General features: G+C 37.9%; 1 protein-coding gene across 6 annotated transcripts in view; it reads right to left on the bottom strand.

Annotated features, from left to right (window-relative positions):
- Positions 1–289: 289 nt before the first annotated feature.
- The window catches only part of CBFB (core-binding factor subunit beta), a 49683-nt gene continuing 33465 nt past the window's right edge, over positions 290–16507 (bottom strand). For 3 of the 6 annotated variants that reach the window (XM_058527982.1, XM_058527979.1, XM_058527981.1), the window contains 2 exons: positions 13438–13564; positions 6976–11186 (listed from right to left, as the gene is read on the bottom strand). In XM_058527982.1, the coding sequence (XP_058383965.1) occupies positions 10537–11186; positions 13438–13564 (777 nt within the window). In that variant the 3' untranslated portion in view covers positions 6976–10536. Of the gene's footprint in view, positions 727–6975; positions 11187–13437; positions 13565–16507 lie in introns of those variants that run through there. The other 3 variants (XM_058527984.1, XM_058527983.1, XM_058527980.1) reach the window with 2 other exon arrangements.

Here is a 16507-nt window from a genome sequence, read left to right as displayed (position 1 = left end):
AAAAAGGAAAGAAAAGGAGCTGATTATCAACATTTAAAAGGATACTGCAACTTTTAACAACTGTAAACTTTGTGTTAGAAGGCTGTGGCAGACAGCTCTATGCTACTAGGTTTTTAGCTTGTAAATAATGCAAACACATCAGCAGTTTTAAAATGCCATAGACTATAAAAACACAAAAGGAAAGGGGGAAACAAAACAAAATAACAAGAAAGCCTACCTAAAATGAAGCTGTATAACCAACACATCTAAAATTACAGAAAAAAATTAGAGCAACTGATGACAAGAAAAAAACCCTCTGATAAAAATTTTAATTTCTTGACTTGTTTTGTAATGACATGAACTTTTAAATTAAAATGGAGGGAAAAAAGAGCTTTACAAGTGGATAGTTTCAACTCACTAAAATAATGCCAACAAGGTAAGCTTGTATAGAAAAAATTTCAAATTATTACTGGCTACATGCATACAAAATTAGAAATGCAGGTATTATAATCATAGTGCAAAACCATGGCAGTTTCTGATGTCTTGTTACTGCCTAAGGTTGAGAAACAGACCGTAGTAACTCCAGTTATCACAGTTTCTGGTCTTTTAATTAATTATTTCTGCCAACTAGAAACAATATATATGTAAAGATGGGGGGCACATCTGCTGTGCTACCAATTAACGAAGTTTGAGGTCATCACCACCACCTAAATTGGAACCAGGACTAGGGTCTTGTTGTCTTCTTGCCTGCAATGACAAAATCATAATTTGGGATCAAAACGTGTTTTGCAAATCAAAGTGCTAGATAAATAAAATATAAGACACAGTAGCACATAAGAAAAGTTTGCAACTAAAATATTTTCAGCCAATATCTCCAGATATTAAGAGGAAAAACAACAATTTAAATTATATATGAAATATTTTGCTAAAGTTTCCTTAAAAAACAAGAATAAAAATCTCGTTATATTCAAAAGAGCATTATCAAAATATGTACTATGTATAAAAGAACAACAAATCTACCTTTACAGTTTTGAGACTGTAAAGCAAAAACAGAAATACAAAATTAGAGTCCTTGATATACTTATATACCTGGAAGTACCTTTACAACAATACTTAACAACAAAGGGGTTTGATAATTATAAACAGAGGATTTCAATTTTCACTTTAGAATAAACATTTCTAGGTAAACTATATATGGCAAATTAATAGAGAACATCTAACAACTAACATATTGTGCATGACACTCTCTGCTAATGTAACATTTTAATATAACATAGTGCCCCTTTGGTCTACACACATTTACTTTCAGTCTCTTTCACAAATTCCAAAGCATGTTTCTTTCACCAACTTTCTTTAGTGACTACAAACGTCCATCAGGCACAAAAATCTGTTCACATACAGAACTGGTTCCTTCAGCAGCAGTTGTCCTATGTTAGATAATGGCAACTCCATTTTACCAGTTGTTTTAGGCAAAAACCCTTGGGTCAACCGTAACATCTCTTTCTCTCACACTCAACAGTGAATTCTGACAGCTCTACATTTAAATATATCCTGAATCTGACCATTTCTTAGTACCTCTACCACTCTCATCCTAGTCCAAGCCACCATCATCTCTCATCTGGATCTTGTTTTTAGCCGCCTCTGTTATGTGCCATATGCCAGTAATTGGGACTAACTGCAATTACCTATGCAATCTTTAGCTACGTGGAATCATGTATTAATGTCACCAATTGATTCTCCATTGTCTATGTCAGTTTTTGGAAACAAATAAAAATCAAAACATTCTGATTTCAAGTCTTAATATCTAAAACAGTTGTTAGAGAAGGAGCATCCTTGACCTTCAAAGAAACATCTCAACAAGTCACATTTGTACTGTAAGACCAAGTTCAGCCAGAAGTTCCAGCAATGTCATCATTTCTCAAGAGGGTTATATTGTTTAGACAGAAATGACACTGCCTTATTCACTTTCAAACAAATCAAATAAAATCCAACACTAACGTCTGAAATCTTTCTTATAAATTTTGATATGTTTCTCTAGCAGATTTTAATTATTTTTTATTAGCAGGCTATACAATGACTAAATTTTAACATATTCCTTTCAATTAACTAGTCAGGTTAAAGTTATGCTGCATGGTTACAGACTGAAAGAGCTATGGAATGCATGTGCATCAGAAAAACAACTTGTGTTCCATATAGGATCAATGCTAAAGGTAGTGTGAGAAAAGATCAATGCTGCAAAATCAGAGATGGTGATATAAGCATCTGGTTTCAGTCAATGAAGGTTAGAAAGGGGCTGAGCAATGAAGAAACACAGAGAAAAATCAATCTAATTATATATTTATAAATCACTACAAATCTACCAATAATACTTTGTGAAAAGGATATTTCAGTTTTTGTTTTGGGATAACCGTAATTTTCAAATTATTTTAATAATAATGGGATGACTCCAAACTAGTAACAAAGAAAAGTCATCAGCAGCCAGAGTTCTCCCTACTGGTCATGGCTGTGCAAAAGCTGTCATGGGTTTATCTGTCTAAAATATATTTTTGGTAAAAGCAAGGAAAAGAGTAAAGAAAAGCTGTTTTGCTATTTATTTGTGTTTTAGTTTCTATTTACATTGTGAAGAAGGAATGAGGAAGATGTAAGGGAAGACACTGTGAAGGAGGGTCAAGAGTAGGAAAATAGAAGAGGAGGAGTCTGACAGAGTATGAATGAGCAGAAGAGGGAAGAACGAGAGAGCTGGGGGACTGGGAGGAAATTTAATGCTAGAAGGGAAGATGTATCAACTGTCGTATGAAGGAGACAAATACAGAAACAGATTAAGGTTCAGTGAAATAGCTTCCACAGGACTGAAATTTAACAACTGAATTAGCTGCCTTGAGAAGCAGTGTTTTCTACTGCGGCAGTTTTCTCATGGAGGCTGGATGTTTTAGAAGGAATTCTTCTGTGGGTAATAAGCTAGACCAGATGATGGCAAAGAAACCTCTGAATTCCATTATTCTAAAAACATAAAGTATATAATTTCTAGTTTCTTTCTCCCCCGTCAATCCACAAGGGCTCTTGATTCTAACCTTTTATTAACAGTTTTTCAGAATAGAGTTTTAATATAAAGCAGACACCCAAGAGCCTGTTCAGAATACAAACTGAACATTTTTATATTTTTATAAATCTATAAATAAATTTATAAATTTATTTTTATTTCTAAATTGATAAATAAATAGTTTTAATATTTATAAAGAATCAATCTAGACATTTTACTGAAGACCTCTTACTACCAGTTGCTCCTGTTTTCTTTCTCTCAATATACCATCACCCAGAAACACGGCAAATCCAATTTCTAGGAGGCAATCACAGAGATGAGTCCAAAATGAAAAGAGGAAAAAAAGTCACCAGGAAGTAGAGTTTTCCCTACTGGTCAGGGATGTGCAGAAGTAGCCCAGAGCAGGGATACCCAAATGAAAATGAATAAAACTTCTTGGCTGATTTCCATTCTTTTATTATCAAGATCACCAAGTTGCTGAACATTCTTCATGAGAAAATGCCCTAATAATTAAAAATAGCTACAATTTGAGTGTATATTATGGCCAGATGCTGTGCTAATCACTTTATGTTTGACACCTGGCTAAAAGTCCGAACACAGAATTACAGTCATGCACTGCATAACGACGTTTTGGTCAATGACAGACCGCATGTATGATAGTGGTCCCATAAGACTAGTACCATATAGCCTAGGTGTGTAGTAGGCTATACCATCTAGGTTTGTGTAAGTACACTCTATGATGTTTGCACAATGCTGAAATCTCCTAATGACGCATTTCTGAGAACGTATCCTCATCGTTAAGCAATGCATGACTGTATAAAATTTTAGAGCGGAACAGTACTTCAGAGATCTGGTTCAACTCTCATTTTACAGATGATGAGCCTAAAACCAACAAGGTTAAGTGATTCCCCTAAGGTTACACAGTTAGCTGGTGGCAGTCAGAACACAAACTCAGACCTCTGGAAAAATCTTTAACTCACAATTAAGCATTTATATCAGCTTCTTAAGTCACTGTTATTTCTCCCGATTGCTAAGGCTAGAGGAGACACAAAGCAGAAATTTTAAGTCCTAATGAGAGAAAGGAATGCACTTTGCCCAAACTCATTAAAAAGGTAAAAACCAGGTTAGTAGACAATTATAAACACCTGTCAGATAAGTAGACTGCAGGAGCTGGTCTAACAGCCATGTGAAAAATATAGTTCTTACAAAGTATACTTCAGGAAAACTTTAAATATGAAGTGACATTTCAAAATAAAAGAGATAGTGGAAACAATCTACATTTCTGGGCTTGGACTGGGATTCTGGGCTCTACCACTTTAGCTACGTGATCTCAGACAAGCTTTTTATCCTCTTTCAGCCTCAGTTCCTTAAAATGGAGATACACCTTATAAGAGGATTTAAGAATCAAGTGTAAAGCAAATATTGTGGTGTATCCAGCTACAACAGCATTTCTCAAGCGTGGCACATATATGCTGTTGCTATTACAACAAAGCTGCTCATCACTTCCCAGTTTATCTATAAGAACTTTCAAATGTTAAGGAAATCTGCATCCTGCAGATAAGACTAATTTTCACAAGCTAAAAACAAGGTTAAAACAAAATAAATTTAATAAAGTCTACATCTCCTATGATAAAGAGCAAACCAAGACTCTCTTCCTCTCTTAATATGGGAGAAGACAGATCTAGTATCCTCTTCCTCAATGATCCTCTTCCAATTCTCAGCCTGAGTTCATATTCCCAGTTCACTCTCATCTACTGCCTTTACCCAAAACTCACCTCAGGAAGGACCAGTATAGACAGATTCTTATGTTAACTTATCCTTACACAAAACTGAGTGTTGGCAGGGTTAAGTGATTTGAAAACTGAAGTGTGGGAATTCAAAATAAATAGAGCTGGGATTTTTTTCTTGGACCACACAGAATCGGAGACTCCAAAAACATACAAAACACAAATACAAAACCACATAAAGCCTTTTGCCTGTTTTTATTTCCAAATAGTTTCCACATAAATTCTATGATTTGTTGAATTGTATTACAACTACCCATACTACAATAAGCAATAATTATTTACCCATTATCTAACATTAAAGACAATTATTTATTTTCTAATGCTTTATAACCTAACCAAACAAAAGTATGTTCTAGATAACGATAGGGAAAATCTCTTTCAGCACCCTATCACCCAGCAGTTGAATTAAGAGCCAACAGTACCATATTACAGTTTTAGGTTAAGAGGTCAATCAAGTTGAAAGCAGTCTCTAGACAAAGTGTGTGTATGAGCTGCTATCATGCATATGAGGAGGTATCTTTCCAATTTATCTATGACCAGAACACTCAGTCTGTCCCTTATTAACCACAGTCTCCCTTCACAAAAGCCAAAAAGTAAGGCATCTGAATTACAGTTATAGAGATGTGTAATCTGAAGAGATCTGCCATGGGTAACATGTCAACATTTTTAAATCGTGGAAGGTTTCTCAGGTAGAAGAGGCACCAGGCTACTCCTATGTGGCAACAGATACCAACGGGCTGGCATTTCACAGAAGAAATGTCTGATTATTTTTTCTTTTTTAAAGTCTAATTTTTATTAAAGTACAGAAGAGTGTACAAATCATAAATATATAACTTGATGGATTTTCATTAAGTGAACACCATCCATATAACTAGCACCCAGATCAAGAACTATTACATTATCACAACTTGGGAAGTTCTCCTTGTGCCCTCTCCCAGTCACTACTCAAGCCCCAAGAGTAACTGCTATCTCAACCTCCAACAGAACCAAGAAAAGTTCACAATCCTTTATTGTTGTTAAAAAACAAACAACACCAGAATCTAAAATAGCTTGGCAAAATAATATCTTTAACTGTCACAGTCTGAAGTTAGGATATGCCTGCCTTTACTGCTTTACTGCCACTCCAGACATGTTGCGAGCCAAGGTGCACAGAAAGAGGGGATGAAGAAGCTAGCTTCCACCGAGCCCCACTCTAAGTGTCAGATACTGAGCTAGGCAGCAACCCAAGAGGTTAAGGTGTTAGCCCTTTTTATAAATGAGGCTCAAGAGGACAAGCAACTTTCCCAATGTCACACGGCAACTAGTAGTGGAGCTAGGGTTCAAAACTAGGGCAACCTATTAGAAACTTCATGATCACTCTACTACATCAGTTTCCCAAACTACATTCTGCCAGCTACTGGGCTCCCTGAAAACCCCCCAGGGACTCCAAGGGGAGATCAGAATAATCCCTACCCCTCCTTCACGCAGAGCAGTGCCCCTTCTATGTATTTTATACATTGGGGTTCTGTATAAATTTCAAATGAAGGAAGGGTTTCACATTTTTTTAAAACAGCCTATATGCCAGAGAATAGAGAGCAAGTTCTAGAATCTTGTTTTCATCATTCTGTGTTAACACTAAAAACAAATTTATTTCTTTTCTAAATAGGTAATAGATGCACATGTTACAAAATTCAAAAGGTACAGAGATAAACAGTGAAAAGTAATCACCCTCTCATGTGGCCTCCAGACACCCAATTCCCCTCTACAGTTTCCAGTTTCAGTTTCTTATGTATTCTACTAGAGAGAGACTATGCACATTCAAACAAATATGCAGGTATTCCTCTTAAAAATATGCACAGGGCAAGATATTATACACAACGTTCTGTACCTTTTGCATATCATTTTATTGTAACCCAAAGATTTAACAGTATTTAGAGAAGGTTACTAAAATACACAATGTTTCTTCATTTCACTTGAGTTTTTCATTTGCCAAATTAATGATGATCTGCCATTAGCTCTGAAAGGTAAAGAAAATATCATACTACTAAAATATTCTTTTCCAGAAAAACCAGGAAAAGAGAATGCTAAATCCTACCATGAATGATGGATTGAAAACTTTCTAAATTTTTACAGATGGTGAATGCAAACATGCCCAGAGTTTTATAACTGATTTCAGGTTAAAAGACACTGGCGAAAATTAAAACCCCCTGGGCCACTAATCACTTGCAGTTCTGCTTCCCACTGTTCGTAACCTTAACTTTACACTTATGTTACATGCTCACGAGCACAACCATTACAAGTTTAGCATGGCAAGGCTAGAGGCCTCAGAGGTTATCCAAACAGGGGCGGGACATCCCTAAGCCTCTGTGCTGCCAGGATCTCAAGCTTCTAAGCACCATTCACTGGGTTACTGCCACCCACGAGTTACTACTGCTCTTTGGTCCTCGTCTCTAGACAGGCCTCAGGACCACCCACTGGAACCATTATTATTCTGTTCTGCCTCAGCTTTTTCTTTTCCAGGCAAAACGGTTTCCAACCTCTCCTGGCAGATTTTACTTTTCAACTGAATCATCTTTATGGGTGATGTGGAAATTCATTTCCCAGGGCTAGGCTGTATTTACGGAGATCTTTTGGTTAGGAAACTGGTTTAAGCCTTCAATCTTCCTTCCATTAACCAACTATTTGAAAGAGAGCAAGTCAATTCTTCTCAGAGCCTCAGTTTCTTTAACTCTAATAAGAATGTTACCCAGCTGAATGTAAGAAAACCATTTATTATAAAATTGTGACTTTTTAAGAAACAAAACCAAAAACAAAAAAAATGAATGTTCCATCATATGATGTAAAGAAAGCTCCCTGTAGATGTCTGAATTACAAGGTGGAAACGACATTTTTCTCCAATGTTCTCCTATTAGGAAAAAAGAGGTGAACTGCAAGAAAATAAGCTGACATAAGCAATTTGTTACGGATTTTTTTTTTTTTTGTGAGGGAGATCAGCCCTGAGCTAACATCCATGCTAATCCTCCTCTTTTTGCTGAGGAAGACCGGCTCTGAGCTAACATCTATTGCCAATCCTCCTCCTTTTTTTTTCTCCCCAAAGCCCCAGCAGATAGTTGTATGTCACAGTTGCACATCCCTCTAGTTGCTGTATGTGGGATGTGGCCTCAGCATGGCCGGAGAAGCGGTGCGTCGGTGCGCGCCCGGGATCCGAACCCGGGCCGCCAATAGCGGAGCGCGCGCACTTAACCGCTAAGCCACGGGGCCGGCCCTGGATTTTTTTGAAGGAATTGAAAATATACATGTGCAAAGTGCCAAAAGACACGAATACCCAAAACTCCCCTAAGTGACTGCCAGTGCAAGCTCTGGAGTCAGAGTCTAGCCCGATTTTCTAGATGACAGTTCTCTACAAGAATTGATGTTTTAAATTATTGCCATAAGGGACTACAGGATCTTAAATCATTGATGAAAATCTAACCACTTTCTCTATGCTGTAGGTCATAATGTAGGGAAAGTGCCCTGATACACTTTAGAGAACTAAAAGGATGTTCTTGTTAGCCAGATAATTCAATTAACTGGAACCAGCATTGCAGTAGAGCTTTTAGTGCTAAAGAAGTACTTTAGAGCTATTATTTACTGCAGGCATACACATACCAAGCACCATACTAAGTGCTTTATAAGCATTTTTCCATTTAATTCTCACAATTTTCTATGAGAAAACGGACTTAAGAGATTGGCAAGTGATGGAGTGAGAATCTCAACTAGGCCTGACTACAAAGCCCATGCTCTCAAATCACTGACTGGAAACGATCTATCTGAGCAAGAAATTATTTGACACCTCTACCAACAGACTACATTTTTGTTCATAAACTCACACACCAAAATGTCGTTCTTCAAGTAAAATTTATAAGAACAATCTAACATTTTAGAAAAGACAATTCTTAGTCTCAACTAATCTAGAATTTTATTTAAAGCAAAATATATACAAAAACTCCCTAAATAATTGTTCCATTAATTGTCAAACAGTTATTCTTCAAACATAACGTAGCTGAAGAGTACTTTTTATAAAACAATTCTTACATTCATTTAAAGTCACGTTAGCTTGCTCTAGAAAGAATGACTAATCACGTCCTCTGACATGGCAAAATCTCTTACTTTTTCACATCTTTGCATATACTGTTCCTTCTGCCCAGAATGCTTTCCCTGGCTTGTCCAGTTGGCAAACTCACACTCTTCCTTCAAATCCCTGCAGGTGTATTCACCTGGGAATCCCCCAAGCAGAGGCAGATGTAAGCGCTGCTTCCTCTACACTGCCCCTGTGCCCCTTCTGAACCTCCATTAGGTATGGCTGCTGCTAAAGTAGACTGCAATTACCTGTTTACACATCTATTTTCCTTCAATGCTGATAGTTGCTCATGGACAGAAATCATGCATTTTCATCTATATTTCCTAGTCCCTAGTGCAGAATCCAGCACAACACAGTTGGGGTTCATTACTTAATCACTTACCTAATATAAGCCAACAAATTATAAACATTTAAAACCTTTCCAGAGACGATTAACCCGTTATTATTCCACTTTAACTAACCTACAGGCTATCCTGTAACTCTAGTTTTCAGACAGGCAGGACAGGGGCTGTTTTTGAAGATTTCCTTTTGACAACTAAACACAATGTACAAGACACTGTGGTGGGTAATGTGAGGGTTAAAATATCAGGGGTCCCATCTCATTGGGGATCAAAATACAGTGGAAGACAGACAAGTTTTTAATTGTTTCAATATATTGTTCAGTAAGAATAATAGAATAAGTGCTCTGGAAACTATGACGTGCAAGGGCTAATTATGATTAAGAAGACTGGAAAAGAGACTAACAGATAACATTTGAGCTGGGCCTTGACAAATGGGTAGAAAAGAAAATTCTTGGTCAGAGAACAAACAGCATGAGCAAAAAGGTTCTGAAGTATAAGATAAATGCATATTATACATTTAAAAACTTCTTACTATTAGAGATACAAGCATTCTGCAAGAAAATGCTGAGGGAAGTCTGATCATAAGAACTGTAGAAGCTCTGTAGAAAACAAATCTATTATATCTCTCCTGTCTCTTCTAGCTAAAAAGCATTCTTGGGGACATCATCAGTTACTATCATCCTATCAGATCAATTCACTCACTGACAAAGGGAAATATCAATCATCAAAAGATAATACTTCATACACTAACCACTGAGCGGGCTTGATTTTTTTTTCACTTATTCTAAAAAAATATTGAGGCACAAAAGGAAACAATATCAATAATAGCAGCTGACAACTCGTCAGTGCCACATACTCTAAAAGTGCTTTCACATGTATTTTTACTCATTTAATCCTCAAAACGACCCTATGAAATAGGCATGATTATTAGCCCTATTTTATAGATGAAGAAACTCAGCCACAGAAAGGTGAAATAAGTTGTCCAAGGTAACAAAGTAAGCAGCAGAGCCAGATACAGACCCTGCAGTCTGGCTCTAGAGTCTGGGCTCTTAACCACTGTCTCTGTGTGTACACACACACACACTTTTATATTAATTTAAATAATAGGGTACAATTTTTTTTTTTTTGCTGCAAAAAGCTTTATTGTTTCTATTTGGTCCACGGCTTGGGAGAGGGCTCCAGGGTGGTTAAAAAGCTACTTAGTGGCTGCACGAAGAGGCTCAGGCAGAAGCTCTGACACCAGGGGGCTGCCAGAGGGGCTCCTCAAAGGCTGCTGGACTGCAGAGGCTCCTAGTCACGCTTGAGGGTGAGCCTTTGGAAGAGATACTCGCCCAGCCCAGCCTGGGGGCCAGAGAGCCTGTGAATGTTGGTCAGGTGGTCGCCCATCTTCTTGATGTGTTTCACTTCCTCCTCTAGGAAGTGGTTCTCCAGGAAGTCACAAAGATGAGGGTCTGAGTGGGCAGAACCCAGGGCATGCAGATCTAAGAGGGCCTTGTTCAGATTCTTCTCCAGCGCCATTGCAGCTTCCATAGCCTCCACGGTGTTGCCCCATTCATCGTGGGACGGCTTCTGCAAGTCCTGGAAGAGGGCTCGGCTGCCGCGCTGGTTTTGCATCTTCAAGAGACGCTTGGCGCCCTCACGCTTCTCCTCTGCCAACTCAAGGAAGAAGTGGCACACGCCCTCCAGAGCCACATCGTCGCGGTCGAAATAGAAACCCAGAGAGAGGTAGGTGTATGAGGCCCGCAGATACATGTTGACCAGGTGGTTGACCGCGGCCACCACTTCAGTAGAATAATTCTGACCCATCTGGGAGCTCATGGTTGATGGCAGTAAGGACCTGAGCTCAAAAAATCGGTGTTGGTTGGTCCCGCCGGAGGCAGAGGATGGCTGAGCTGGTCCGAAGGCTACGACTGGAACAGAGGTTGGAGGGTGGTCGGAGGCTGGAAGAAGAGGGCGTCCCTGAGTCTGTTCCATCCAAACACTGTTGAAGCTAGAGACAGATCTAGGGGACGCTGAGTGCGCTGCCAGGGTACATTTAATTTTGTGCATGGGAAAACCACAAATTTTCTGTATTATATAACACTGACTTACAATTTTTTTTTTTTTTGTGAGGAAGATCAGCCCTGAGCTAACATCCATGCTAATCCTCCTCTTTTTGCTGAGGAAGACCGGCTCTGAGCTAACATCTATTGCCAATCCTCCTCCTTTTTTTTTTCCCCCAAAGCCCCAGTAGATAGCTGTTATGTCATAGCTGCACATCCTTCTAGTTGCTGTATGTGGGACGCAGCCTCAGCATGGCCAGAGAAATGGTGCGTCGGTGTGCACCCAGGATCCGAACCCAGACCGCCAGTAGCAGAGCATGCGCACTTAACCACTAAGCCACTGGGCCGGCTCTAAAAAAATTTTTTTAATGTGGTAAAATACATAACAAAAATTACCACCTTAACCATTTTTAAGTGCACAGTTCAGTAGTGTTAAGGACATTCACATTGTTGTACTACCAATCTCTGGAACTCTTTTTAATGTCTAGAAATTGTTCTACTTAGTTGATATAATTATATCCTAAGTACATTTCCTTTGATTAGAAAGATGAATGTGTGCTAACTTTTTCTATTTTTTCTTGTGTGAAATGTTCATGTTGATAAGTTTATAAACTTGAGGCACGTGATAGATATTAACATTTGACATTATTCCTTTTAAAACACATTAGTTCTTATTCTTATTTCGGTTTTGTTAGAGTACACTTGTTATAGAATTTAGATTTCTGAACAGTTTGTATATACTTTAATTTTTTTTTTTAATTTATTTTCCCCCAAAGCCCCAGTAGATAGTTGTATGTCATAGATGCACATCCTTCTAGTTGCTGTACGTGGGACACGGCCTCAGCGTGGCCAGAGAAGCGGTGCGTCGGTGCGCGCCCGGGATCCAAACCCGGGCCGCCAGCAGCGGAGCGCACACACCCAACCACTAAGCCATGGGGCCGGCCCCTGTATATACTTTAAATATTAATTTTTATAATTGAAGTCTGCTTAAAGCCAGATACAATTTTATCTAAAACAAAATTAAACATCCAGATCAATTAAAAGTTATATCAAATTTACAGAAGACAAACTGGGTAAGACCAAATTTCAGTGTCTAAGGCTGAAGTAGTCATGGATAATAAAACTATAAAAAGACACAAGGAAGTGAGTACTATAAAAAAATTGAAATAACAATTACTTTTGAGGGGAGGCAGAAGGTCAAAATAACATGTACATATGGAGGAGACTGCTGACGTAGCTGCCAAAGTTTTATTTTTTGACCTGGATGGTAGTTACAAGGGTGTTAGCCTTATAATAATTAAGCTACATATTTCTTTTGGGTAGACTTCTATATCTGTATTTTATTTTATTTCTTTTTCTTCTTTTTTTTTTTTGTGAGGAAGATCAGCCCTGAGCTAACATCCATGCCAATCCTCCTCTTTTTGCTGAGGAAGACCGGCCCTGGGCTAACATCTGTGCCTATCTTCCTCCACTTTTATATGGGACGATGCCACAGCACGGCCGGAGAAGCGGTGTCTCGGTGCGTGCCCAGGATCCGAACCCGGGCCGCCAGCAGCGGAGCATGTGCACTTAAGTGCTACACCATGGGGCCGCTACACCACGGGGCCGGCCCCTATCTGTATTTTACTTTACAATAAAAAGGTTAAAATAAAAAGAAAAATAATCTAGGTAAATTCCATTCTTTGAGTAGTCTGTAAATATTAAATTTTCCTCTAGTAAAGAGCACATAACAAATGATTGAAAATTATGTTACAAAAACAACACACATATTCATAGAAAAATGGAAAGTAATATTACTCCCAAGGAGTTTTAATAACATTCTAAAAATATGTATTCTATGTTAATATAAGGTAATTTTTACAAATAATTTGAAAAATAATTTTTAAAAAAGAGGTAAGATATTTGGATCAATGAACCAGGAGAAAATATACCTTGTTACAGTAAATGAATTTATGAGGACCAATAAATGAGGAATTCATATACAACCTTAAAATTAAGACTAAGTTTTTTTATAGCAATTAACTGCATTTAAGAAACACAAAGTCACAGAGAACAACTTTTTAAAAATGAAAGACAAAATTAAACAACTTAAAAACATTATACACAAACATCACAAATAGAGCCTGAGAGGTTGGGGGAAAGTACTAACCAGTTACTGCCAGCAGCTGTGAAACTCTCACCTCCATTTCCTCCCGATGAGACCTGTCTCTATCTTCGAATTCACGTGTCCTTCTCCGAGCCTCTTCAAAGGCCTGTTGTGCTAATGCATCCTCCTGCTGTCAGAGGAGACATAAAATAGATATTTTAATTGTTTTTTAATTTATTTTTTATTTTTTTGTGAGGAAGATCAGCCCTGAGCTAACATCCGTGCTAATCCTCCTCTTTTTGCCGAGGAAGACTGGCTCTGAGCTAACATCTATTGCCAATCCTCCTCCCTTTTATTTTCCCCAAAGCCCCAGTAGATAGTTGTATGTCGGAGTTGCACATCCTTCTAGTTGCAGTATGTGGGACGCGGCCTCAGCATGGCCGGAGAAGCGGTGTGTTGGTGCACGCCCGGGAGCCGAACCCGGGCCGCCAGTAGCGGAGCGCGCGCACTTAACCACTAAGCCACGGGGCCAGCCCCTAGATATTTTAATTTTGATTTATAATACAAATTTAAAATTTAGGGGTGTTTTATTTTTTGAAGGAAATGAATAGCAGAGTATTTCTCAAAACATTAAAACCATAAAAAAAATTAAATTATGTCAGAGCTACTTTTACAAGAAAACTTCAGTATTTTTCATACTTTATATCACACCTTGGAAACAACTGTCATGTTCAATCATATTCTAACAACTGAAAAGACTCTTTCCTTTTCTTTCCTTACCTCATCCTATTCACCAAAAAAAAAAAAAAAAAAAAAAAAAAAGGCCTGATGAAGTCAATATTTAAACCATAGAAGTACAAGAAAAAAACTGGTATATATTTCTGTAATGTAGGGATAAGACAGGCCAGTCCCTCTAATTATGACACTAAAGTCAGAAATGTAAAAGAGACTATTGAGCAGATATTAAGAGAATATTAACAGAACTGATTATACAAATGTTAGAAACTTCTAGATAACAAAAAGTACATAAAATTCCAAGGAACATTACTAACAAAAAATATTTGTAACATAAACATTTCTGGAATCTTTAGTCTCCTTTTCATTCCTACAAACATTTTCCTAGTTCAGGCTCTTAAGATCTTTTACCTGTATTACTGCAAAGGTCTCCTAAACAGTCTCTTCCCGCTTCCATTCTCTTATCCCCAATCCACCACAGAGCCATCAGAGCATGCCTTCTAAAGCACAATCTGACCACAAAAACTCCCAACTCAGAAAAGCTCCCTTACTGTCTATAACACAGGGTGCTCAACCTTTGCTGTCACATACTTCTCCATACTAGGATTTTCAATGGTACCCTTGAAGAAATTAAAAGGTCAAAAACAATACCAAAAAAGTCATCAACATTCACCTTCCTAGATTCATTGCAGCAAGGGGCAGCCAGGTAACTCAGTTCTAGCCAATGAGATAGAAGCTTAAGTCACTTAATGGGGATGCTAAGAACGTCATTTAAGAGACATTTCACTTTTCCTCCTAACTGGGAACTGATGCAATGCCCAGAGATACAGCAGCCACCTTGCAAACATAATAATGAGGATGTAGTCACACAGTGAGCATAGTACAACAGGAAGATGAAAAGATCCAGGGCCCCTGATAATATAACTAAGTGCTATACCAGGCCTGGACTGTGTACTGCTGAGTGTCTTGTTCTGTATGATAAATCCTTTATTTGTCACTGTTAGTAGGGTTAATACTTAGAATTTTCACTGACAATGTCTGTAACTTAAACAAAAGTGAAAGATGTGATCAAATTTCCACTTTTATGATGCATTTACCAGCTTTATGATCCAGGGCAAGGTATTTCATTTTTCTAAGCCTCAGTAAACTCACATGTAAAATGTGCATAGTAGTAATACTTACTTTACAAGATTGTTGTAAAGATTAAATGAGATAACATATAAAAAGTGCTTAAGCATACTACCTGATAACTTTCAATAAGTGCTATTATTCTACAAGCATTTGTGGATATATAAAATTTACACATTTGACAAAACATCATTATACATACCTACTGTATTCTCGGAATGTACACGCCAGAGGTACCTGCAAAAGAATGCTGCTCCCATCTCCCAAGGGCTTTCTATTATTTAGTTAGCTATCAACTGGGACACATCTGCTGATAACAAAATACCCTTTCTGTCCTGTGCATTCATTCATTCACTTTTTCACTTATTCCACAAATATTTAGTGAGTCTTTATTATGTCCAAGTCACAATGCTAGGTGTCATGGATAGTGAGGGAGCAAATGGTACTCTTCCTCACAGCTTCTGGTCTAGTGGGGCAGGTGGACAATGAACAAATAATCATAAAAATCAACACATAATTACCAACTGTGATTAAGTACAGTAGAGGAAAATTACACGACGAAATGAGAGCATATAACATGAGACGTGATCTAATTCCCTAAGGAAGTTATTAGCCACTAATGTGTATTCTAGCAAAGGTCACAGATTTTTATTTCATTCAAAGAAAAAATGTATTATTACTAATAGTTGTAGTAAAATAAGCCAAGAGAGATTTGGTAGCCTTCTATATTCTAATTCCAGCTTCTGTCTTGGTCTTTTCTAGTGAGATGTGAAATGTATATGCAATGAACAGAGTATGCACTTTAATAAATGGTTAAATCTGAAAGATGATCAGAGATTACCAGTGTTATCCTGATCCTTGCCTGTTGCAACCTTAAGTAACACCTCCCTTTCAAGGATAGCATAAAAGGCACTTGCTGATAAAACTACACGCTCACCCAAAAAGTATGCTCAAATGGCTCGGCACAACAAACTCTATCCAGTCTCAGGTGGTAGTGGGAGAGGTTTTCAAAACTCTGGTCCCTGCCAGCTACTTGTTATACTAGTCTGTCACTCCACGGTCTTTACCACAATCTGCACAAAGTAGTCAGGTGGGGTAATCATAAAAGGTGGTTGGGTGTGTGTGAAACCCATGTGAGAAATAAAGACCTAGCAGTGCTGACGTAGGGCATATAGAGAATATTCTGACCACTCCTGCTGCAGTGGTTCTGTCTTTATTGTATTGTCCAAATCTATGACTATATTTATTTTACAGTTTGGGAATACTTACT

The sequence above is a fragment of the Diceros bicornis genome, chromosome 32 (genome assembly GCF_020826845.1).
Source record: "Diceros bicornis minor isolate mBicDic1 chromosome 32, mDicBic1.mat.cur, whole genome shotgun sequence".
NCBI classification, from domain to species: domain Eukaryota; kingdom Metazoa; phylum Chordata; class Mammalia; order Perissodactyla; family Rhinocerotidae; genus Diceros; species Diceros bicornis.
Note: the sequence above shows the minus strand (reverse complement) of the source record. Positions and strands in the feature narration are given on the sequence as shown.